The sequence below is a fragment of the Macaca thibetana genome, chromosome 7 (genome assembly GCF_024542745.1).
Source record: "Macaca thibetana thibetana isolate TM-01 chromosome 7, ASM2454274v1, whole genome shotgun sequence".
In the NCBI taxonomy this organism is placed as follows: Eukaryota; Metazoa; Chordata; class Mammalia; order Primates; family Cercopithecidae; genus Macaca; species Macaca thibetana.
Genome location: NC_065584.1, coordinates 158,945,384 through 158,970,148, shown reverse-complemented (window position 1 = coordinate 158,970,148; position 24,765 = coordinate 158,945,384). Strand labels below are relative to the sequence as shown.

At 51.8% G+C, this 24,765-nt stretch overlaps 1 protein-coding gene across 1 annotated transcript in view; it reads right to left on the bottom strand.

Annotated features, from left to right (window-relative positions):
• The window catches only part of CCDC33 (coiled-coil domain containing 33), a 92,149-nt gene that overhangs the window by 29,095 nt on the left and 38,289 nt on the right, over window positions 1–24,765 (bottom strand). Inside the window, 2 exon segments of the mRNA XM_050797761.1 lie at window positions 10,147–10,341; window positions 24,485–24,556. Of these exon segments, the coding sequence (XP_050653718.1) occupies window positions 10,147–10,341; window positions 24,485–24,556 (267 nt within the window).

Sequence of the window (24,765 nt, the reverse complement as noted above, 5' to 3'; positions counted from 1 at the left end):
TTGCTCCCTGTGCTCATGTGGCCCCTTCTTGGCTCCTAAAGCACTGCTCATCCTTGGTGTTTCAGTACTTCCCCCTTATCCCCTGGGGTGATGCTCCTTTTCATGCTGTCTCACTTCCCTTGGCCTTTGCAGACTTCTCCTCAGTTGGGCTGGGGGGCTTTCTCTATGGACGCCTCACCTCTCCAGGCCCATCCTTAATGTCTGTAGTGCCCAGTACAAGAACAGAAATGGAGGCTCCCAGCATGTGCCCTCTGCAAATAGCCATTGCTTATTGGGCCTCAGGGTGCACCCCTGCAAAAGTATTCAACCCTTAGAAGTGTAGACTTAAGCTTGCATAGTCCTCAGAAGCAGGTTCAGGCCAGGCGCGGTGGCTCACACATGTAATCCCAGCACTTTGGGAGGGCGAGGCAGGTGGATCACTTGAGGTCAGGAGTGTGAGACCCGCCTCGACAACATGGTGAAACCTTGTCTCTACTAAAAATACAAAAATTAGCTGGGCCTGGTGGTGGGTGCCTGTAATCCCAGCTACTTGGGAGGCTGAAGCAGAAGAATCACTTGAACCTGGGAGGTGGAGGTTGCGGTGAGTCGAGATGGCACCATTGCACTCCAGCCTGGGTAACAGAGCAAGACGCTATTTCAAAAAACAAGAAGAAGAAGAAGAAGGAGGAGGAGGAGGAGAGAAAAGAAGAAGAGGAGGAGGAGGAGGAGGAAGAGGAAGAGGAAGGGGAGGAGGAAGAGGAGGAGGAAGAAGAAGCAGGTTCAGGCCCATTTGGGGGTCTTGGGTACTGACAGAGTGTTCTAGAAGTGTGGAGCTTGGGATCTGGGGCACATTTACCTGGCCAGGTGGGGAGGGACAAGGCTGGAGGAGTGTGAGTTGGCCCTCTAAATCAGCCTAGGTACCTGGCCAAGTCGGTCAGGAAGACAGGCCCACCGGAGTGGCCCATAGCTTTGCCTGGCAGAGCAGCACCAGGCTCCCCACCAGCTCCAGGGCCGGGGGCTGGGGGTGGGAGTCGAGAAGCCCACACACATGTGCAGCGCATGTGGAGTGGGGGAGGGGACTGGCCTGCAGGGGGCCTTGCTCAGCCACTTGCACACACCAAGAGACAATAAATCGACAAACACTTAATCTCTCTGCAAATTGAAATGGAGCCGTAAATATCTGCTGCATCCCAGTAGCTGAGTTATGAGTCTCGTTTATTAATCTCTTTAGTCTCAGGTGATGGATGGAGAAGGAGAATGGCCCGCTGAGACTCCGAGGGATGGGGGAAGGAGGGAGGAGAAGTGGGTCAGGGGTCTGGGAACAGTCTTGCCAGAGAAAGGGTCAGAGGGAGAGGCCTGGGGGATTTTTGCTTCCTTTTTATACTCAGCCTGATCGCAGGGCCCCACGAACACAGTGACTATTAAGACTCCTGCAAAGTGGACAGCCCTTTACAGTTTCCAACACACTGCCCCTCATTCTCTTCTTAATCCTCCCCATCGTCTCAAGAGGTGGACAGGGTGACAGTATTCCCTCCACTTAACAATGAGGAGACAGGATCAGAGAGGTGGAGTGATTTATCCAAGGTCACACAGCTCCGGAGTGGTGGAGTTGGAACATAAACCTGCAAGAGCTACACAGATGAGAGGAGGGGTCTGCAGAGGGAGGTAACAGACACATGTGGGATGTGATCCTTATTTCTTCCTTTCTACTCTTCTCCCCTCCCTCCCTTCCTTGCTAAAATGCTTGGTAAGCACTGTATGTGATTGTGTTTAGGAATTGGAGAGGAAAAGGTCAGAGTTGGGGGAGGGACAGGAAGGGGAGAAGCGCTGGTGAGTGTTCTCAGCCATGGCTCAGGTCTGTTGCCCCGTCTTAAGTATTTATTTGTAGGACCCCCTCCAGCCCCTGTCAGCATGCGGTGCTCCCAGCCGAGGGCCTGCAAGAGTGCAGGGGAGGAGCTGAGGAGGGTTGGGGCCCTGAGAAGACTTCCTGCCTGTAGGGAGCTGGGCCTGGGTAGGAGCTTGTGAGTGTGTGCTGCACAGAACAGGGATGCTTGGAGAGGAGACTGGGAGAGAGGATAAACCCAGCAAATGGGGTAGTCACGCTGGGCAGTAAAGTCAGGGCTATGGAGACTGAGGAAGGGCAGCAGGAAGGCTGGGGTGGCCAGTGTTTTGGGAACATGTCTTGTGGCTGGTGTGGGATGGCCTGAAGGGGACACTGAGTCAGGGGCATCTGTTTGGAGGCCATTGGGTGGACCCTGGTTGGTTCTGCTCTCTTTGTCTCTGTCTCACTCCCTGTTTCTCTCGTAGTTCCTCAGTCTCTCTTGATTCCAAAGGATCTGGGGCCTCGGTCCTCTTGTACTCCCAGGCCCTGGGTGACCCTGCTCCCAGGCTGGGCTTGGTGCCTGAACCAGTGGCCCTGGGGGGCCTGCGTATTCCTGTTCCTGAGTGCCAATCCCAGGCTCCCGAGGCTTTGCAATGTCACCACCCTAGGCGGATGTTCCTGCTGCTTGTTGCCACCAATGTGGGCAGTGTGCAGGGGTGCTCCGAGTCCCTTCCCTGGTGACTGCTGCTGGCAGCCTCAAAAGACTCCTGCTCAGAGTTCATCACCTTCCACCAGGTGGTGCTGAGGAGTGGAGGCCGGGTCTGACTGCTGACGTCCTCACCAGGCCGCAGACCCCATCCTGGGTGTGGGCCTGGGGGCAGGACCAAAGCTCCAGCCACAGTGCAGGAGCCCCAGGGCACTCAGAAACATCTGCTCCAACCTCCTGTGCTGTCAGAGGCAGGAACTGGGGCCCAGAGAGGGGAAGGAAGTTCAAGGTCACTTCCAGGAGCAGTGGGAGCACTGTGAGTGCAGGGACAGTGTGGAGCTGGGCTGGGCTAGGCAGGGGGGTGTGCCCTGTGGATGAGGGAGGTTGACAGGGTAGAGGGTGTGGCAACCTCCAGTGGGGCAGACCTGGGGCAGGGGAGGTTTCTGTGCCATGTAGGGTGGCCACCATCCAGGTTTGCCTGGGACTGTCTTGGTTTAAGCACTGAACACCTCATAGTCTGGAAACCCCTCAGTCTTGGACAGGCAGGGTAAAGTGGTCACCCCAGGGCCATGCCAGCCGGACAGAAAGGACTAGGCTCAGGGTATCTCTGGTACACAGCCAGCCGCCCTTTCTGGGGGGCCTCACCTCTCCCATCTGATCCTGAGGGGCAGGTAGGGTAGGGCAAGCACCTCTTCCATGCTAAGATGGAGAAACCAAGGCACATGGTCACCCAGAGTCCCCAGAGCACCTCTCTGCCTGCCTGCGAGGAAAGGGGTCCCTGTGCTGGGAGGCTTGCCTTCCTGAGGACCGAGCCCACCTCTGGCATAGTGGGACTTGACAGAGGCCACAGCTTCCCTGGTCCTCCTTCCTCTCTGTGCTCATTATCTGGGGCTGTCTCTGCTGAAGTCAACCTACACCTCCAGAGCAGGGTAAGTGGGGTGGGGGCAGCTGGGGAAGGGGATTTAGAGAAACTGAGGGATTAAGGCTGAATCGTTCTAGGGTCTAGCAGACTCAAGAAAGGAAGAGAAACAAAAGCGGTATGCTCAGAGGGGGCGGGGATGTGGAGGAGACAGGTGGAGGGAGGGGGGAAAGGCTTTCAAAGACAGAATGAAAGAAATGAGTTATTCCAGCGTGAGGAGGTTGGAAAAACTCCACTGAATCTTTTAACAACCCTTGTCAATTATTCATCTCCTGGTATGAGGGCCCTCTGGTCTGCCACAAATCTCCTCTGAGCAAGGCAGAAGGAGGGAGGGAAACAGAGGAGTCAGAGAGAGAGAGAGAGAGAGAGGAGAGAGAGGTGGAGAGAGAGAGCGGGGGAGGGCGAGAGAGAGAAAGCGAGAGAGAGAGAGAGAGAGAGAGAGAGAGAGAGAGAGAGAGAGAGAGAGAGAGAGCAGGAGAGACAGGGAGAGAGACAGGAAGAGGAGGGAAGTGACCCTGTCCTTGAATTTCTGTGCTGGAAACAACACTGAATACACACTTCTTTCATAGTAAATGAGCACATCTGCCTTTCTTTATCCAAAGCATAGCCTGCCTCCTCCAGGAAGACTTCCTTGCTTGCCTCTCCCCCTATCCACCACCTCCCCAACTCTCTCTCATTCACGGAGGGCTCACTAGGTGTGTCCAGGAGTGCTGGGTAAGTGTGGCAGTTAAAAATCTACATTGTCCCGGCCGGGCGCGGTGGCTCAAGCCTGTAATCCCAGCACTTTGGGAGGCCGAGACGGGCAGATCACGAGGTCAGGAGTTCGACACCATCCTGGCTAACACGGTGAAACCCCGTCTCTACTAAAAAAATACAAAAAACTAGCCGGGTGAGGTGGCGGGCGCCTGTAGTCCCGGCTACTCGGGAGGCTGAGGCAGGAGAATGGCGTAAAAACCGGGGAGGCAGAGCTTGCAGTGAGCTGAGATCCGGCCACTGCACTCCAGCCTGGGCGACACAGCGAGACTCCGTCTCAAAAAAAAAAAAAAAAAAAAAAAAAAAAAATCTGCATTGTCCCAACCATGCCCCTCCTTTGCCTGTTCATCCACCACCAAATATTTACTGTGTACCTACTCTATGCCACTAATCGTCTCCCTGGGTATGGCTTGCTCCTGTCCACTGGGGAGTTCTCAGAACTGAGGTCCTTGATCTCTTTGTCCCCATGTCCCTGCCCCAGCTGGATACAGGGCTGGGCACATGGCAGGGTGGAGAGTTCTGATTTTCTGATGGACTGGAGGAATGGGGAGTCCAGGCACATGGCGGGTGTTTCAGAAGCCCTTTGTGGTGGAAGTTGGTCCATCTAGAGGTGGCATGGAGCCCCCTTGCCTTACCTGCTCCCCTCCTGGCATCAGGAGACATGGCCTGGCTCCATGTGAGGTGGGCTCAGAGTGCCCAGAGAGTGGAGGGCAGATGCTCGCAGGTTGTTGACTATTTGGAGAGTTGTTGTGTTCAGGATGAACCTTAGCACCTCACTCTTCACACTCACTTACAGGCTCACCTCTTCCCAATGGCTTTCTGAGCTGCTCAGAAGGGAGATAAGGCTTCCTCTACCTCTGCCTGCTCGACCCAAGACCATACCCATGGGACTTGACCTCGGTGGGTCCACCCAGGACCAGAGTGTTGAACCATGTTAACCACACGGAACTTGAAAGCCTGCATCAAAACTAAGTGTTCCAAGGTGAGAAGAAATGGTTGGGTTGCAGCCTGGAAATGAGGTAGATCAAGGGCACATCCAGGGGCAGGGAGACACAGTGGGTTTAGTGAACCATGGGGGTGGGACAGGCAGGACCAGGGGCAGCAGGCAGCATTGCACAGAGAGGCATAGACCTCCTCTTCTCCACTCTCATCCACTCCCAAGGTGCTTTTCTCTCCAGAAAATTGTTCAATTTCTTATTAAGCTGAAGTAGGATCTGAAGGGAATCAGAGATAAAATTGTTTTTCGGGCTCTGGGGAATGCATGATGAGACTGGATATAGACAACACAGTCCGGAAATCAGGGGAGGCCAAGAGGCTCAGCCAGAGACAACGGCCCAGCATGAGGGAGACAGTTCTTCATTCGGCTACTATGCAACCACTGCCATGTCACTGGTGCCTGCTGCTTGCCCTGGGACCTGCTGCTGGCCACCGCTCCCTGGTCACGTGTCCAGGAACCGCACACACTGTGACCGTGCCATTGTTACTCAGTTGTGTCCCAGTGCTACTACTCTGTACGTCTGCCCACAGCTTCCACACTGTGCTCCGTACTCATTCCTGTGATTGCACCCTCCTGCAGTGCAGGGCTGTGTGACATGATTCTACAGCTTGGGTCTATTGTTATGCAACGACACTCCACTGCTCCATGGCCATGTTCGACTGCTTGTCACTGTGCCTCATGGTCGCTTGAGTTCATCCATTGCTATGTAATTTTGTTTGGTTGCTATGGAACAGTGACCCATTGCTACACAGCTAGGCTACCTGTGCTTGTCATGGAGCCGTACACTGTTGCTACCCACCCACGTTCTATTGCCTGTAACTGGGATCTACTGGCCACGTGAACATGTGTGTCTGGGTCCTAGCTATGATCCTTCTGGGCTCTGGCCAGTGGGTAGGAGCTGGGGCTGGGGGCTGGGTCTCTAGGCCCCCTCTAGGGCAAAGTGTCAGAAGTAGAAATAGCCAGCCTGGTAAATCTGAGGAGAGTGAGAGAGTGAGAACGAGAAGGCGAGTGAGAGAGGGAGTGAGAGAGAGAAATGAGTTGGGGGACCGAACCAGGGGTGAGAGGATAAACAAGGACGCAGCCAAGAGTCAGGAACAAAGAGGGGCGGGGTGCCTGGAACAGAGTGGGATGGGTAAGGGAGAGGGACATACCCACTGCCCTGGATACTCTGTGAGTCTCTGGGGGACCCGAAGGTGCCAGGTCGACTGAGCATGCAGGCCTCTGTAGCATCCAGTATTTCCTTGGCTGGATGCAAGGCAGCATGAGATTGCCATGTCAGGAAGCCTTGGGCAGGCCCATTCCTACCCATCCCTGGGCCACCTCATTGCCACCCTTTGTAAAATGAGAGAATCAGTCTAGATACTTTCTAAGGTTCTTTCTGATTCTCTTGCTGTCCAGCCAGGGGTTCTATTCCATTTCCCAACTAGGATTTACCAACATCTGTCTTGGGCCAGGTCTGGGCAGGGCTCTGGAGCCCAGAGGCGAGTAAGTCAGTAAAATAAGCTCTTTAGTTCAAGGGCTGGATGGTGGTGGCTGAGTGGCCCTAACCTGATAGCAAACCAGGGCTAGCAGCCAGTCCTTAAGGCCTCACCTGGTGTCCAGCAAGAGGGAGGGTAGAGGGACCAGGAACACTCTCTCTGGGAGAATGAGCCACTGATGGGCATGCTGGAGGTGATGCCCAGGGTGGGCATGCTTGAGTGAGTTCTCCATCAGACCCAGCTCACAACACCTCTGCAGTTTGTGGGTATTGGGTATCACTCAGAGCCTCCCAGAACTCTCGCCTAGCACGCTCAGGCCACTTCCTTCTCTCCTCACTCCTCTGTCACTGACAATGGTTACAGTTGCTTAAAAATACTTCCTCCTGGCTGGGCGTGGTAGCTCACACCTGTAATCTCAGCACTTTGGGAGGCCGAGGCAGGTGGATCACCTGAGGTTGGGAGTTCGAGACCAGCCTGGCCAACATGGTGAAACCCCGTCTCTACTAAAAATACAAAAATTAGCCGGGCATGGTGGCATGTGCCTGTAATCCCAGCTACTCGAGAGGCTGAGGCAGGAGCATTGCTTGAACTCGGGAGGTGGAGGTTGCAATGAGCTGTAATTGCATCACTGAACTCCAGCTTGGTGACAGAGTGAGACTCAGCCTCAAAAAAAAAAAAAAAAAGCAAAATTAGCCATGCATGGTGTCGCATGCCTGTAATCCCAGCTACTCAAGAGACTGAGGCAGGAAAATCTCTTGAACCCAGAAGGCAGAGGTTGTGGTGAGCTGAGATCGCACCATTGCATTCCAGCCTGGACAACAAGAGCGAAACTCCATCTCAAAAACAAACAAATGAACAAACAAACAAAAACCCAAAACACACTTCCTCCTAATGGCTAACCTTGACTTCTCAAGCTGCAGCCTGGTCCCATCTCTTTTGGTTTAATTCTTAAGAGAAAATCAAGACTTGTCTGCTACCCATGTTATTCTAATATTCTTTCAGATGTTGAAAACACTGTTTATATTGCCCACCTCTCAGATCCATTCTATATTTAAAGGCCATTTCTTCCTCCACTCTATTTTTTCCTCTCTGCTCCTCCTCCACCATCATCATCACCATCATCATCACCATTATCATCATCGCCATCACCATCATCATCATCATCATCATCAAATTTTATAAGCACAGTGCAGACTCCAACCCAACCTACCCCACAATTTGTGTCTCACTTCCCACAAACAAATCCATGGTCTTAAGACATCTGTATCTGGTTTCTCTCAAATAATCCAGACTCTCAGACCTACTGACCTCCGTTCAGACCTTGGATGCTTTACCAGCAGACTACAAACGAAGGACTCCCTGCCATGCCCAGTACCAGGAGCAGGGCTGGGTACTTCCTCTTCCTTGGTTGTGCTGTGTCAGTGCCCAAGTGACTGATGTGAGAGGCTTGTCCAGCCAGGAGGTGCTTGAGGCTCCTGCTCCCAGAGGTAGTGTGAGTCAGGGGCTGAAGTCTGCATCCTTGGGGGAAGGTGGAGGCTTAGCTTGGGGAGGGCTGAGGCTTGGCTGGTTGGCCCCTCCTGGGCAGCTGAGCAGGAGAGGTTGCTCTGAGCCCTCCGCAGGGCTGAGACTGAGGAGGAATGCCTTCTTTCTCCTCCTTTCCCATGTGCCTTTCCCTGTGATGGCACCTTCCCTTTTCTTTCTTTCCTGGCCTGTTTTTTCTTTTCTTTTGTTTTTTCTCTTGAGACGGGGTCTTGCTCTGTCACCCAAGCCGGAGTACAGTGGCACGATCATAGCTCACTGCAACCTCGACCTCCCAGGCTCAAGTGATCCTCCTGCCTCAGGTTCCTGAGTAGCTGAGACTACAGACATGCAACAACATATTCGGCTAATTTTTTGAATTTTTTGTAGAGACAGGATCTCACTATGTTGCCAGGGCTGATCTCAAACTTCTGAGCTCAAGTGATCCTCCCACCTCAGCCGGCCCAAGTGGTGAGATTACAGATGTGGGCCATGCACCTGGCCTCTCTTCCTTTACTACCTCTGCTTAGAGGCACAAGAAGGGGGAATCACGGGGCCAGGATGTGGAGAGGGCAGGGCAGGAGGAAGTGGCTTATTCATGCTGCCCCAAATCTCCAAAGATAGGGTTTTTAAATTTTCAATGCAGTTTATGGCTGAACTGGATGTTGATCCCAAGGGCTGTTTCCTCAAGGGCCAGAGGTGACAGGAGGAAATCGTAAAGATGGCCTATGAGTGCTGTGGTGCATGAGCAGGACGGCCCTGCTCCCAGGTGGGCAGGGGTGCTCATGTGGAAGAACCCTGGGCATGCCCAGCAGACAGCCAGCCTTCCTATTCGTTCGATGGGACACGTTCCAGAAATGTGCAGAAGTGCCAGGGGAAGATGAGGAGGCTGTTGGTGGAGGAGGTCAGGTCCTGGGAGGGGGATGGCTTGGACTTCCCTATGGACTGGTGGCCTTGTCTGGGGCCTTTTCTCAAGATCTTCCAGAGCAGCATTCCCCATGGGACCCGCTGTGGAAGAAGGGAGGAAGCCACCCAAGAATTCAGCCATGGTTACTGGGTAGCACCTCCCTGGACTGTCTCTTTGGTAGCCCATTCTTTAGCGCTCTGCATCAAGGGCTGAGACCCAGCACTGACTCCTCAGCTAATTAGGATGTCACTTTGGCCACCTCCACCAGCCCTTTCTGAGCATCTGCTCAACCGGCAACAGGAAGACACAGCAGCTCCCATGATCAAGGACACAGACTCTGTCACCAAAATTGGTGTCCTCTATTATTATTATTATTATTATTATTATTATTTAGAGATGGATTTTCACTGTTGTTGCCCAGGCTGGAGTGCAATGGCGCAATCTTGGCTCACTGCAACCTCCACCTCCCGGGTTCAAGTGATTCTCCTGCTTCCGCCTCCTGAATAGCTGGAATTATAGCCAGGCACCACCATGCCCGGCTAATTTTGTATTTTTTTAGTAGAGACAGGGTTTCTCCATGTTGGTCAGGCTGGTCTCAAACTCCCGACCTCAGGTGATCCGCCCGCCTTGGCCTCCCAAAGTATTGAGATTACAGGCGTGAGCCACCATGACCAGCTGGTGTCCTCTTTTTTTGAGCCCCAGTTTCTCCCGTTATAAGTGAAAATGAATCTCTTAAAAGTGCTGCCCACTACCCAGTGGCCGTGCACCTCAGGAAGTTCTGGGTTGATGCCTACACACCTAAATGGAACCCTGGCTTCCAAGTGTTGCATGTGTTTGTTTTGAAAGAAATTACACGGGAGTTCCACTCAAAAGGTGAAGAGACCCTGCAAATGAAGAAGCCACAGCTCCCAGCAGTTTGACTTCGGGGTAACTCACATGCAGAGTGTGCCTAAGGGGAGGTCTGCTGGCCACCTGAGGCATGAACCAGTCCTGCAGATGGCAGTTAAGTCCCCTTCCCATGGCCTCATCACTGCCCCGGCCCTTCCCACCTGGGGAGAGACACTCACTGTGTCGCGGGACGTCTCAGGCACCAGAGGCTCCTCCTCTACTTCCCGTGGCATGGACGTGCTCAAGTCCATTGTGGAGCTCACTGTGTCCTTGGACCAGGACTCTTGGATGGTTCCCAGCTTCTCATCTAGGATCTTGGGGTCCAAGGTAGGAAGAGCCTTGCTGTTGTTTGGTGTCAAGAAGTTTTCTGGTCTCTGAGAAGAGAAGGTGCAGAGAAACTTTGGAACAGGCTCCTTCTCTCTGCCCATCTACCATAAGCACACCTTCTACACCCCAAGCCTCTCCTCCTCATGGCTCAGGAGGCCCTGCATGGCTGGCCCGTGCACACCTCCTACCATCTACCCCTTGCTCACTGGGCCCCAACTACATGGCCCTTGCTGTTCCTCCAACAAGCCAAGCTCTCTCCTGCCTCAGGGCCTTGGCATTTGCTGTTCTCTTCCTGGAGGTCCTCAGGGATCTTTACATGGCTGTCTCCTTCTTATCATTCAAGTCTCAGCCCAAATGTGACCTGCTCAGGGGTTCCTGCCTTTTGAGATAGAGGCCCACTCTATCTAAAGTAATCCCAGTTCCAATATACTCTCTATTCATTTATCCCCTTTTACTGTGTTCATAGCACTTACTCTACCAGAAAATTTAAAAATGCATTTACTTCTTAACTGCCTCCCCATGAGTCCCATGTCAGCAAGGAACCTTGTCTATCTCTAGTGTCTGGCTCATTGTAGGCACTCAATACATTTTTGGTGGAAGAATAAATGAACTATGCCATCTCTGACACCCAAACTTGGTGCAGCAACAACAGCTTCTAAAATCCTCTACTCTTTTGACACCTTTTGCTATGTAGACCTATTTTCCATTTCATCTCCTCTATCATCCTTCAATCTTACCACCCATTAAGCAGAGAGTCTCTCCTCTCTGTATATTCTGATGAGCCTTCATCTCCCTCCATGTTCTTTTCCTGTTCTCCTTCTCCCTTGGCAGGATTATCACTCTCATGTGTCTAAAGTCTGATGCCACTCAAATACCAGCCACCCCACCACCCAAGGATGCCTGGACGTCTCAGCTCACACTGACTTGTAGATTTTCTGTGTTCTTCTGATCTAGCAGTTGGCTGTCTGTGCTTTCATGTTGCTCTCTAAGCTATTTTTGTTTTTCTTTTCTTCTCTTTCTTTTTTTTTTTTTTTGAGACAGAGTTTTGCTCTCTTACCCAGGCTGGAGTGCAGTGCCATGATCTCAGCTCACTGCAGCCTCCACCTCCTGGGTTCAAGCAATTCTCCTGCCTTAGCCTTCTGAGTAGCTGGGACTACAGGCATCCGCCACCACACTTGGCTAATTTTTGTGTTTTTAGTAGAGATGAGGTTTCACCATATTGGCCAGGCTGGTCTCGAACGCCTGACCTTGTGATCTGCCCGCCTCGGCCTCCCAAAGTGCTGGGATTACAGGCATGAATCATTGTGCCTGGCTGCTATTTTTGTTTTTGTTTTTTAAATAAAACTTTAAGTTCCTTGGGCTTAGGGACATGTCTGTGCTCCCTTTGGGGAGGGGTTACTTTAAAGCCCTGTTGGAAATTCATGGTTATCTCTAAAACATACTCATTGTTCAAAGAATCATGCAGTCCTAGGGTTTTCAGGGCCCTCAAAGGTGAGCCAGTTCCACCCTGCACCAGCTGTTGGAATCTTCTCTTGGCTGCATAGCAGACAAATTATTCCACTGTCTGGAGTCTTGGGCTAGAAATAAATAGAGCAACGGGCACACTGCCAACTCGTACAGATGCGCTCAGAGTTGGAGGTGCCCTGGTGTTTGACCCTGAACAACCAGAGAGGGAATGAGTGCAGGTGGGCCTCTTTTTAAGTGGTTCTTCTATAGGAAAGTCCATGCATACTAACTCAATGAATTGGGACAAGGACCCTTCACTTTACCGCTGAAATTCTTTAAGTAATTATTCTTTTATGCCACTTTCAAATAAACTTTGCTGTGCAGAAATTCATTAAGGCGAAGACGTTTCTGGCGATGTCTATAGAGTAAGGGACAGTCACACAAGTACACAGAGGCATTTGGCTAAGTCTGGGCTCTATATTCCCCAACTCCCCATCAAATGGGTGCAAACTAGACAACGCCAAAGAGAAAGCAGCTATAACAAGACTGTGGGAATGGGAAGAGTGGGACACTGGGGGACCCCGATGCTGATTTTGGCAGGCCACCTACTGCACTTCATGATCAAGACTCCTGGGCCTGTTTTGTCTGTGGGCATCAGGCCTGGCGGTCTCTCCCACGGGGTCCTCTCAGTAGCTATGGCTCATGGAGGGCGGGTTTCACTTGGAGGTTCCCCACTGACGTGAAGACACCCAGGGTAGCATCTGAGTCAGATGGTTTAGGGTTTTTGGGCCATGTGTTTTAGATAGGAAAAAATACCACATCTGTCTCCTTCTCAGAACAGCTGAACACCAGATTGACTGCAGAGGAAGAGCTACAAAGTGTGTATTGTGTGGATGGATGAATGGGTGGGTGGATGAATGGATGGATGAATGCAGGAGAGAATGAAGGAAAGCATAAATACAGGGCAAAGACCATCTTCCCATTGACCAGGTGGCCCCTGGGGCTGGGATGAGATGCTGATTCAGGACCTATAATGACATTTCTGCTCATTTCCAGGCAGAAAGCCAATCTCCATGCCCTGGATTTCATAGACTGCCATCTAATCCAGTTAGGAGAGGAAGTAGAAGTAATGAAATCAAGGGAGAGGTCTCTAGAGGTGCCCCCATCAGTACTGAAAGCAGGGACAATTGCAAGGGAGTTCCCTCCCCCACAGCCTGTCTCCCTGACATCCACTCAGTGTGGCCCCAGCACCAGATGAGTCAATGCAATAACCCAGAGCTGATGTTTACTGAGCCCCTGGTCAGAGCTGAGCTGGGCACTCACCAGGTACTTTTATGTGGATTCTGAAATTTACCATGTATAATCCATTTAATTTCATCACAAAGCTAAAATAAAGGTGAGAACAACCCCTCAGTCCAGACCAGTGCCTTTACCCTATCAGTCTCTTAGGGGGTGATGTGGGGGTGGGCTCTGGGAAGGAGAGCAGGCAAGGCAGAGTATCTGTGGACTTTAAGTCTATCCTGCCCATCCCTGCTCCAGCCACCCTTCCTGTAGTGCCTGCCAGACTCAATGGTTCTGTCCTGCCCTACCCTGGGGTTGACCCTGGCCAGGATCTGCTCCCATGGCTGCTCCATGCCTGTACCTCCCCACCCTGCATGTCTCTGCCCACCTTCCCATTCTCCTGTCCCATTCAACTTTGCCAGGATCCATCTGGCCTGGGATTTGGAGGCAAGGTGGAGAGGTAACTTTTATAGTGAAATCTTTAGACCTCTAAACAGCACAGATCCTGCAGGGCACCTCAGAGGGAGTTTCTTTTGTCATGTGAGGTGAGGGGCACCAAGAGACCCATCATGTCTAAATTCTCCCTAATAGTTCTCCTTCTTTAGGGTCAGCATTATATCTCCAGACTCCACAGCTTCAATCAGCTCACATTTGGGGGAGGAAATTATGCCCTCACCCCCTTGCTTCTCAAGGAAGGGAGCTTGCCTGAGACCACAGAGAGGGCCAGGCTGCTCGAGACCATAGAAAGAGCCAACCCATAGGAGATGGTGAGTCAGTGAAGGATGGGGAGAGCCTTGGAGACTAACTCATCCCAAGACTAACTCCTCCTAATCAAGCCCAGCCTTGCCTCACTCTCCTTTCCTCCAGGTAGGGTGGGAGCTGCTGGCCCGCCCCACAAGCCTGCATGTTTGTTTCTGTATTTGACAAGCCTTGCCTGCTGGGGCAGCTTGGGGCTGACAAGTGGCCCCTGTCCCTGTGGCTTCGTGGCTGTAGCACATCCTGGTTCATTAAGACTGTAATTGGAGATTGACTTTGAAAGCTCAAAGAGATGCATGGCCACGCACTAGCTCAGACCCAGCATTCAGCCCACTGCTCCCTGTGTTGCTGCATCTGCCCACACCACATATAAGTGCCATGGTTGGGGAGAAGACACGCCTTCCTCACTCCTCCCAGCACTCACTGTTGCTAGCAGAGTTGGGTCTGTTGAGACAGACCAGGCCAATGGCATCACAGGCTTGAGGCTTCTTAGGTCAACTGTCTCCCTCCTCCCCACAACATCCTCTGCCTTCCTCCTACCCATTCCATCCCCTAGATCCCCAGTCATGCAAAATGCAACAGTTTCAGCCTGCCCCGCAATTACAGACTAGCCAGGCTGCAGCTGCTGTCCTTGGTGCTGAAAGTGCCCGCCTTCCGGCCTGCTTGCGTCTCGCCCCGCCCTGAGCCTTCTCACTGGAGCGCACATGCTCTTAATTCAATTAGCTGGCCCTGAACCCTCCCCAGGGGGCCTGGAGCGGAAACTGACAAATTCTGTTTAACAAAGACATTTGTCCCTCGCCCTGCCGGCTTTGGGCTCTGCCCGCCTGTATCCCGCTCATTAGGTATCTAACAAAGTGAGTCCCAAGAAATCTGCTTCCAATCGCTAGTAATTCAGGAGGCCTGATGCAATTTTCTCCCTGATAAGGGTGTCTCGCCCACTGGCAAGCGCTGTAATGAGCCCTGTGCAGCAGCTCCCCGATCAGTCACCGCTTTGTCATTTCCTGTGGCTGCAGTTGTAGGTTCTTATCTCTTCAGCTGTAGGCGAAGCTCAGACAACAGGCCCCTCCAAGAGGCCTTGCTGCCTCCCCTGCATATAGCGAGCCTCATTTATGGCATCCTGCATGCTCTTGCAGCTGCAGTGGTTTGAAGCTCTGAGTTTGTCTCCCAGCCAAGAAGGACCCCAGTGTTAATCCTTGGTGGGACCATGATTCATTTGCCAGAAAGTGGTGTTTGTTAGAGGGTTAATCCCAAAGCAAGTTGTGAGGCCAGGAGAGCTGAGCCACTGATAAGAATTTTTAAAAATTCTGTTGAGGATTTTAGTATGGAAGTCCTGCCTGTGACTCAGTGGTTTGACTGTGGGCTCACTCTTGCTACCCTGAAACCTGGCTTTCTGAATTTAATTTTTTCCCTTGGGTTCCTCTATTCTTATGCAGAGAGACTTTTCCAACATAGTTGAGATCACATCCTACTGCTGCTCCAAGACCTTTCTTAGTTTCCTGCCACTTTATAACAAAGCCCTCACCCTGCACCCTAACACCCAGGTCTTCTACAATCTAGACTTCATCTAGCTTTCTAGTCTTACTGCCCATTACAGTTCCCATATGTCATGTGCTCCAGACACTGTCATGCCTCCATGTCTTTGCATGTGGGGGTCCCTTTGCCTGAAGCACCATTGCTTTGCCAATTTCCAACCCACTATTTGGAACAGAGCTCAAACCATGCCTTTCTGTGACACTTCCCCTGACCTCTGTATACTCAATGCACCAATGTCAACCAGGACCCTTAGTAAGATGGGTGGTAGTGATCTGTTGGGGTGCTTTACTGCTCAGCACAGGTTAGAAATCTAATAAATGGCTTTGGGAGGCCAAGGCAGGCAGATTATGAGGTCAGGAGTTTGAGACCTGCCTGGCCAACATGGTGAAACCCCATATCTACTAAAAATACAAAAATTAGCTGGGCATGGTGGCGGGCACCTATAATCCCAGCTACTGGGGAGACTAAGGCAGGAAAATCATTTGAACCCAGGAGGCGGAGGTTGCAATGAGCCAAGATCATGCTATTGTGCTCCAGCCTGGGCGACAGGCCGAGACTCCGTCTAAAAAAAAAAAAAAAAAAAAGAAATCTAATAAATGGTTAATGAATGAATGACCTTGGCTGGGCCAGCGATACATCTTGGCTGAAGGGACTGAAGGGAGGTCTATGCTAAGGTGGTTGGGCTTTGAGTAGGGGGGAATCCCAAGACCAACTCCCATTTTCTGAGAAGTTTTGTCTAGAAGCTTCTGCCATGTCTCTCTCTATTCCTTCCCTCCCCCTTCTTCAATCTACCAATTATGCACTGGGCTCACAGGGAGAGCAGAGCAAGGGAAGGGAGTGTCCAAAGTCCAGTTTCCTCAGTCATCTCTGCATTCTGACTTAATATACTCCATCTGCAGCCGGGAGTTGTAGGCTCACATTCTCAAGGCAACACTGGGTCCTGTGGTTGGCGAGGCATTTTAAAAAATAATTGAGACAGGGTCTCACTCTGTTGCCCAGGCTGGAGTGTAGTGGCACCATCATAGCTCACTGCAGCCTAAAACTCCCACGTTCAAGCAATCCTCCTGCCTCAGTGCTCCCAAGTAGCTAGGGCTACAGGTGCACAACACCATGCCTGGTTAATTTTTGTGTTTTTAGTAGAGATGGGGTTTTGCCATGTTGCCCAGGCTGGTCTCAAACTCCTGAGCTCAAGTAATCTGCCCATCTTGGCCTCCCAAAGTGTTGGGATTATGGGCGTGAGCCACTATGCCCAGCCTGATGAGGCATTTGAGATGAGCTAAAGCAGGTCTTCTGAATGACTAGCAATTGGAAGCAGTATGCCTCTCGGTCCAGCCCTTCCCACTCTGGCCTGTGAGCTCCTAGGCTCCACAGCCTCCAACTCAGGGCAGGTTACATTGAGGACTTTAGCAAATCTAGCTTCTGGAGAGATGATTGTCTGTCACTTTTCCCATTTCTTTATTCTCGGAAAATTGCAGCGAGACCAAATGTGGTGCTGGCGATGTTTATCTTCAGCACTTGACAAGGCCTCCTGATGTCTTTATGGATGTGAAGCTGGTGGAGCAGCTGTCATGAGGGGCGGGTGCCGAGTGATGGGTTCACAGGGCTCTACCATCTCCCCTCCCCCAGGAGCCCTGTCCTCATTCCTGATGAGTTCAGCACGTTTGTCAGAAACCTGGGTGAACGACACTAAGAGATCCTTTACCGAGCATCTGCAGGACACTGTGTTAGGCATCTGCACATGCTCCCTCATTCAATCTTCACTATGTTCCTGGCTGGTAGGGATTACAATCCCCTTTTATGGATGAGAACAGTGAAACTCAGGATGGCTAAGATCAAATGGAAGATCCAGATTCAAGCCCAGGTCTACAGGATTACAAGGTGGACACTGCAACACTTCAAGTGTCCTGGCCACCTCCACGGATGACCTGAAGCTTGGGGTTGGGGGTACAGATCGGACTGTGTGTTGCATGATAGAATCAGGGTCCAGAATGATCTCAAGCTTAGAAGATGGGCTGAGATGAAAAAGGTGAAACACCACAGGGGAGAAACCCTGTCTAAGTTCAATATAGAACAGCAGGGAGGGCCGGGCGCGGTGGCTCACGCCTGTAATCCCAGCACTTTGGGAGGCCGAGGCGGGCGGATCACAAGGTCAGGAGATCGAGACCACGGTGAAACCCCGTCTCTACTAAAAATACAAAAAATTAGCCGGGCGCGGTTGTGGGCGCCTGTAGTCCCAGCTACTCGGGAGGCTGAGGCAGGAGAATGGCGTGAACCCGGGAGGCGGAGCTTGCAGTGAGCCGAGATCGCGCCACTGCACTCCAGCCTGGGCGACAGAGCCAGACTCCGTCTCAAAAAAAAAAAAAAAAAAAAAAAAAAAAAAAGAACAGCAGGGAGGCAAGATGCAGACATGTTGCCTACTGATGTGCCAGAGTGAGACTCTGGCTCTAAACGGACCCTCACTGCTTTGATAAATGCTAAAATAGAACCAAAGCTAGGCTTCAGCTGCACCAAAGGGGAGAATGTATTCAGCGAGAGGGAGTGATGGTCCTACTCTACCTCTAATGCTGATTGGGCCCCACAGTTTTGGGGGATACTTTAAGAGGAATGTTGTCAAGAGGAGACAACCAGCAGGACAATAATCAGAAACCAAGTGCTACAAAGAGGAAGAGGAAGGAGAGTGGGTTCAGGCTGGAGATGCCATAAATAGTTTGCAAATGTCAGTAGGACTGACATGGTCACAGGCCCTGACTTCTCTGGAGCGGGCCTCTGGGAGGAAAAGGCAGGGCCAGAGGGAGGAAACTGAAGAGAGACAGAAGACAGAAGGAAGTTTAGAAAGGAGCTAGTAGAGGATGGAGAGGCCTTTCTGGGTGGTAATGAGCTTTCTGTCATGGGAAATGACCAAGTAGAGTCTGTCAAACTCTCTGTGTCTGTTCTGGAGGGACCGTTCAGCTCCTTCTCTGGAGTGGGGAGCATGGGAGTTGCAAGATCACCAAGGGAGGCCAATATTGTCCCCAAGGCAGGGAGCACTATGGGGAGATTCAGGCATTCTGGAAAGCAGGTAGGAGCCTCCCTCATGGCAGCGTGGGAGGAGAGGTGAGATGGCCAGCCCTGCTCCCACACTGAGAGTCCGTGACCTGGGGGCAGGTTGGCCTTGTGAAAGCACAGACTCTCATGTCTCTCCCGCCCCATTCTAAGCTTCCTTTGATTTGTTTGTTTTTTGTTTTTTGAGACAGAGTCTTGCTCTGTTTCCCAGGCTGGAGTGCAGTGGCACGATCTTGGCTCACTGCATCCTCCGCCTCCTAGTAGCTGGGATTACAGGCTCCTGACACTACAGCCGGCTAATTTTTGTATTTTTAGTAGAGACAGGATTTCTCCATGTTGGCCAGGCTGGTCTCGAACTCCTGACCTCAGGTGATCTGCCCACCTCAGCCTCCCAAAGTGCTGGGATTACAGGTGTACAGATTTTAATCTCTCCAGAGCCACTGCACCCAGCTCTAAGCTTCCTTTGGATGGGAAGGGAAGAGCTCTACACTGGACCTAGAACCTGAGCAGGTGAGGGAAAGGGCACCTGTGGGCAAGGGGTGGATCTGTCTCCTCTCCCTCCTGCCAACTGACCTGAGGCAATGAGAGGACAGGCGGGCAGAGGCTTTGCATGTGGGAGGGAGGGCAATGAGGGATGGTGTGAGATGGTGGCAGGGAAAGGGTCTCTTTCTCTGGATCCATCCTTATGGTAGTGTTTTCAGAGATGGAGTCTTGTGGGTGGGAACAGCCTTCAGAAGGCAGAACCAGTGGAGGAGACAGCTGTACTGTTCTGGGCACTGGCCCATTCAGGCCGCTGTGCTTGGGGAAGAAATGGAGGGAGGTTTGTGTTGTGGTTTCTCTAAGGACTAGCCCAGGAGTGTCATGTGTGGCTTACAAAAAATCTATAAAAATTTTTCAGAAGCCAGCGTGATGCTGCCTGTCCCCTGCCCTCTCCTCTGTATTTGCTAAGTGGCCACTCGTCCTCACTCTGGGCTGGTCTCCAGAGAGATCTTTGTAACTAGTCTGAAAAGAAGCCACCAGAGTAGCATCAAAGACTTGCCCCACTCCCTCCCTGTGAGGGGAAGAGGGAGGGGGAAGGTCAGATGGGACCATGGCAGCTGCCCCTGCCCTCAGTGGTGGCAGCAGGTGTCACCACCACCTCTCCTCAAATGCACCCTCTCTATACTCCCAGGAAGCCAGGGGGTTTCAAGTCCTCCCAGCATGTCTGGGGGCTGTGGGCTGAGGAGGGTGTGGCCACCCATCTGAGAGGCCCTACTTCTGCCTGGTGCCCCATCTGGGTAAGGCGATGGATCCCAAATCTTAAACCCAAGAAGAGAAACGTTGCTGTATACCAAGATGACGGTATGAACTTGTCCCACCTCATGGGGAGGTGCATTCCAGGCAGAGAGGCAGGAACCGATGCAATGAGCACCTACTGCGTGCATCCCAGGTTCCAATCCACATGGTCAGCCCAGAAAACCTGGTAAGTGTGGGCCTCACTTCAAAGAGGCTAGCTGCAAGCTGGAGGGCACCCAGGATACTGTGGGATCTCGAAACCAGTTCATTAAGAGAGCCAAGCTGCTTTGCCTGGGGAAGTGTAGACTCCCCGGGGACCACATCACACTCTTCAAAGAGAAGAGGCCGAGATCAGAGGGGGAATGGAGGAGACCAAAGTGTGTGTGTATGTGTTTATGTGTGTGTGTATGTGGAGTGGCCATAGGCTCATGGAGTTTTTTTTGTTTTGTTTTGTTTTTTTTTTTTTTTTAGACAAAGTCTTGCTCTGTTGTCCAGGCTGGAGTGCAGTGGCGCCATCTTGGCTCACTGCAACCTCTACCTCCCAGGTTCAAGTTATTATCCTGCTTCAGCCTCCCAAGTAGCTGGGATTACAGGCGCCCACCACCACAGCTAATTTTTGTATTTTTAGTAGAGACAGGGTTTCACGACGTTGGCCAGGCTGGTCTTGAACTCCTGACTTCGTGATCCACCCGCCTCAGCCTCCTAAAGTGTTGGGATTACAGGCGTGAGCCACCACACCCAGCCAAACTCATGGATTTTTAGAGCCTAATCGATCTCAAAGGCCAGCCCCCACTGAATGTGCAATAAAGGGAAGTTTTCTGTGTGTATGTTTTTGTATACGAGTGTACATGTTTTTCTAGTTTTTGTGTGATCTGTGTGTGTTCATATACTCACCTACACACACAAACCATCTTAAGGCAGATCACTTTAAGCAGCAAATGACTAGAGAAGTCCCACCAGAGGGTAAAAAATGAACCTATCATGAACCAGCCACCTTCAAATGCAATATTCCAAACCAGAGACCAACACCTCTTGCCATTCACTGAGACTGCAGGCTTTGTTATCTTGTCTGCCCTCAAAAGTGTTGGTTGACTATGGGATCTATGTAGGAGGCTTGCTGGGGTTGCCCTGCAGCCTCAGGGGCAAAGCCAGGAGCTTGGGGCAGAGGGAGGGCCCCAGGAGGCAGGTTGAGCTCAATGTAGGGTGGCCATTTCTACCACTCAGTCATGGGAAGGCCTGTTCCTGGCGGTAGTGAGCTCTCCATCACGGCGGCGCGGGAGGAGAGGCTGGGATGGCCACTCGCTGCCAAGGAGATCGCCGTCCAGGGTGGGCTGTTGAGAGAGACATCGTCTGTCTCTGCCTATTTGCAAATCTCGCCATGCTGGTTCTGAGAGCCCTGAGAATGGGTGATGTGGGGGTGGTGGGTGTGGGGAAGCTGTGTTCACCACAATGTCCAATTATCCAGGACAGCCTGTGCCCGAAACTCCTGGACATGGAGGCTCATAGGGGAAGCCCTATGTCCTCGGGCTGGGGCTGGGCCCAAATAGGGCATGCACATTCATTTCTCCTGAAGCATTTCCGCTCTGTGGCAGCACTGATCACGTCTGACCACGTGCAAAGAGCTGCCCCTAGGATGGAGTTGTTGACCATGCGAACAAGGGGCCTGAGAGGCCCACTGTCACAAGCCTCGGCAGCTAGAGTGTCCGCAGGACTCTAAGACCTCCAGGTGTCAGGTGGTGTCTTCTGGACCCATTGTGCAATATTTGATTTAAAGGGTGGAAGAGTTGATGGCCCCAGCCCTGCCGCTGCCTTCCCGAAGTCCAGGATGCAGAGATGAATACCAGGTACCTTCCATGATGAAGTCGCAGGCAACACTTTAGGCGCAACAATAAGGGGGCAGGAACCTGATCTCTGTTATAGCAGCTTAGCTCATAACTGTACTCAGCTACCATGAGGAGTCCAAATAGCCCCTTCAAGGACTCCGTATCATGTGACCTTGTTTGAATTTCCTCAGACCCCTTATCATTAGCTGATATCTGCTTATGAACTATTTGTTTATTGTCTGTTCCATACTCCCTGCTAAGAACGCAAGCTTTACGAAGACAAGGCCTTATTGGTTTTTTTCTTCTTCTTCAATGTAATATTCCTAAAATCCAGAACAGCAATTGCTCATAGTGGGTGCTTCATAAATGTTTGCAGTTGCATAGAGAACAATGATGGTATTGCAGTGAAGGTGGTAATGAGGGGTGGAGAAGGGGATGGGGCCCTTTAGATTTAGCTGCAATGCCATCTGACCTGTTTATGAATTCTCAACACTTTTCTGTCATTCCTTAGGGAGAAGGATGCCAAAAGGGCTCAGACACTAGAGAGCCATGTCCAAGCCCAATGAAGGTATGAGCTCAAAGTAGAATGAGGTCCATGGCTGCCAACCCCTCATTCTCCCCATTTCAATCCACAATGGCAGCCAAAATTCTACTTCTTGCCTTGCATAGTTCCTGACATGCAGTGACTCCTCATCAAATATACATGGAATAAAAGAATGAATGAATGGGTGCTGTGGCTGCAAGGACTTCACGGTGAATTTAATTTAACCACATTAGCACTTTATACTCAGGCTTCTAACCTGGTCTTTAAGATTCTGGAATCAAAGGGAGTCAGTTATTGGCCAATTCTCGGATAGTTTACCAAGAAATATTTCCACTACAAAGACATTTAGCTTCTGTGTGTGCCACTACAGGTGTGAAAACGCCTGTGTGTCAGTTTGCATGTATGTGAGAGCATGTACATATGCATTAAGTGTGTGCATCCTTCTTGCCAAGGTATGTGCGCACACATCTGTGTGTCTGTGACTGTGTGTAGATATTCACATGTGATTAATGACAGCGTATATGTAGAGTGTGCGTGTGTGTGTGTGTGTGCGCGCGCATTCTTGGCTGTAGAATCTGAATTTCTGCTAGTACTATTTTCCTGGTACACACCCAATCCTGATCCCCTTTCTTTTCCTTTCTTCTCAGAAATCCATTACTAAAAGGTTTTTTACCCGCCTCCAGGGGGAGGGGGTTGGGGGAAGGAGACGCTAAAATCACAAGGCCTAGATCAAAACACTCAGCAGCTAAATGAATTCGGCAGCATTTTCCCGCATGACTTGGAGGGATAATTTAGTGAGGCCGCCAGCTGGAAGGAAAGGGATTAATTCTGCACTTAGCACAGCTCCGGTGAATAATTCATTACTGGAGACCTTTGTGCCCAGCCCCTGGGCAATTGGGAAACTGTTCGCCCACCTGCCTGTTGCCTGCCTGGGCCCACTAGTCAGTCCCCTGACAAGGGGCACCTGACGCTCCTTGTAGTCCTAGGATACACATGCCCAGTGGAAGGGGCAGGAGGCAGAGGGAGGTGGGGAGGGGCTGGCAGTGGCCAGTGGCCACAGGCAGACTCTATACCTTGGGAAGAGGCCCCAGAGGTTTGGGCTCCAAACTGGGAAGTTTGTGACCTTTCTCTCCAAGATTCTGCTGCCTCTTTCTTGGGGTTTGTTGCTTCTACCCTTGAGAGGGCGATCCTGAATACCTACAGCAGAGAGTGCCAGTGGGGGTCTCAGACCCTCTCCAGAGGCCTTGTAAAAGCGCTTTCAGGCTGGTACCAGCCCAGATATACTCCTCATACTCCACACCATAGGATTGCCTGTGATCTTCATGAGTGAGGTCACAGAGCCAAGTACTACCCCAGAGCTGGCGGATATTTTTCCTGCGTGGGAAGAAGGCAGGAGTGGGTTGGTGCGGACATTAGTCCCTGCAAACACTTTCTGGGTTCATGGTCCTAAACTACCCACATCCCAGCACCACTGAAAGGAAAGGGGGAAAGTCCAGCGGGTGCCTGGCATGTGCACTGCAGCCAAGTGAGCAGGGTCTAAGCTGGGCTGAGACCAGGTGTAGCTAGCTAGAGGGATCGAGGCTCATCCAGCAGGCAGGGCTCAGCCCTGGGTGTCTTCACATTTGGACCAACCCAGCTGTGGCAGACAGAATTCCAAAAACAGGCCTGCAAGATTTTACACCCTCATTCTTGGAACCCGTGAATATGATGACTGATGAACCTGGGATGATGTTTGTTATACGTCACTGTTGACTTTAAGACAGGCAGATGATTCGAGTGGCCTGACCTTGTCATACCAGCCCCTCTAAAAGCACTTCTAAAAGTTTTCTGTGGCTGCTGACAGAGGAGGAAGTCAGAGTTTTGAGGTATGACGGGGACTGGACATGCCTGCTGGCTTAAGATGAACGGGGCCATTGTGAGGGGGCATGCGGGCGTCCTTCAGGAGCTGAGAGCCGCCCCGGCTGACAGCCTGCAAGGAGACCGGGCTGTGAGTCCGCCACTGCGGGGAACTGGATTGTGGTGGCTACCTGAATGGACTTGGAAGTGGATTCCTCCCCAGAACCCCCAGAAAGGAATGCGACCCTGCCAGCATCTTGATTCCAGCCACCCTGTGTCACAGGACCTACCTATAGAAGTGTCAGCTAATAAATGGGCATGATTTTAAGCTGCTAAGTTGGTTATAAAGCAATAGAAAACTGATATCCTAGCTCACTCTTGCAGAACCTTGATCCCAGTGAGCCAGACTTGGCTTGGGCTTGGTCAGAGGCTGACTCCCAGGTCTGGGTGGCCCTCTGCTCGCAGCTCTCCTTTTCCTAATCTCAGCGTTCTCTCTGTTTTTCTGGAGTCTCAAATCACCCTTAGATGCTTCCATCCAAAGTAGTAGTCCCATTCCCCCGGAAGTCCCTGAACAAAGCCAGCAATTGTGAAGGAAGTTGGATCTCACTAACATGTGCCTGCTGGCCCTGACCCTCCCCTGGCCCACAGTCTTACCTCGGAGGAAAGCAGCTGGAAGGAGAGATCCACTGTGGGGGCCTCACCATTGATAGTTTTCAGGCTGGTGTCCTGGGGAGGAGAAGGGAGCACTCAGACCATGCTGGCCAGGGCAGCTTCCGCCTCTGCTCCACCTACTGTTCTGGAGTTCTCTGGAAGGTGTCACCTGGGGGCTGTACCTAGGAGGTGGGAGGGAGGTGGGAGCTGGCCTCCTGCTTCTGCAAACCACCTCCACACCATCCCTTCTAAACCCCTCTAGAGACCTGTCTGGCACCACTAGG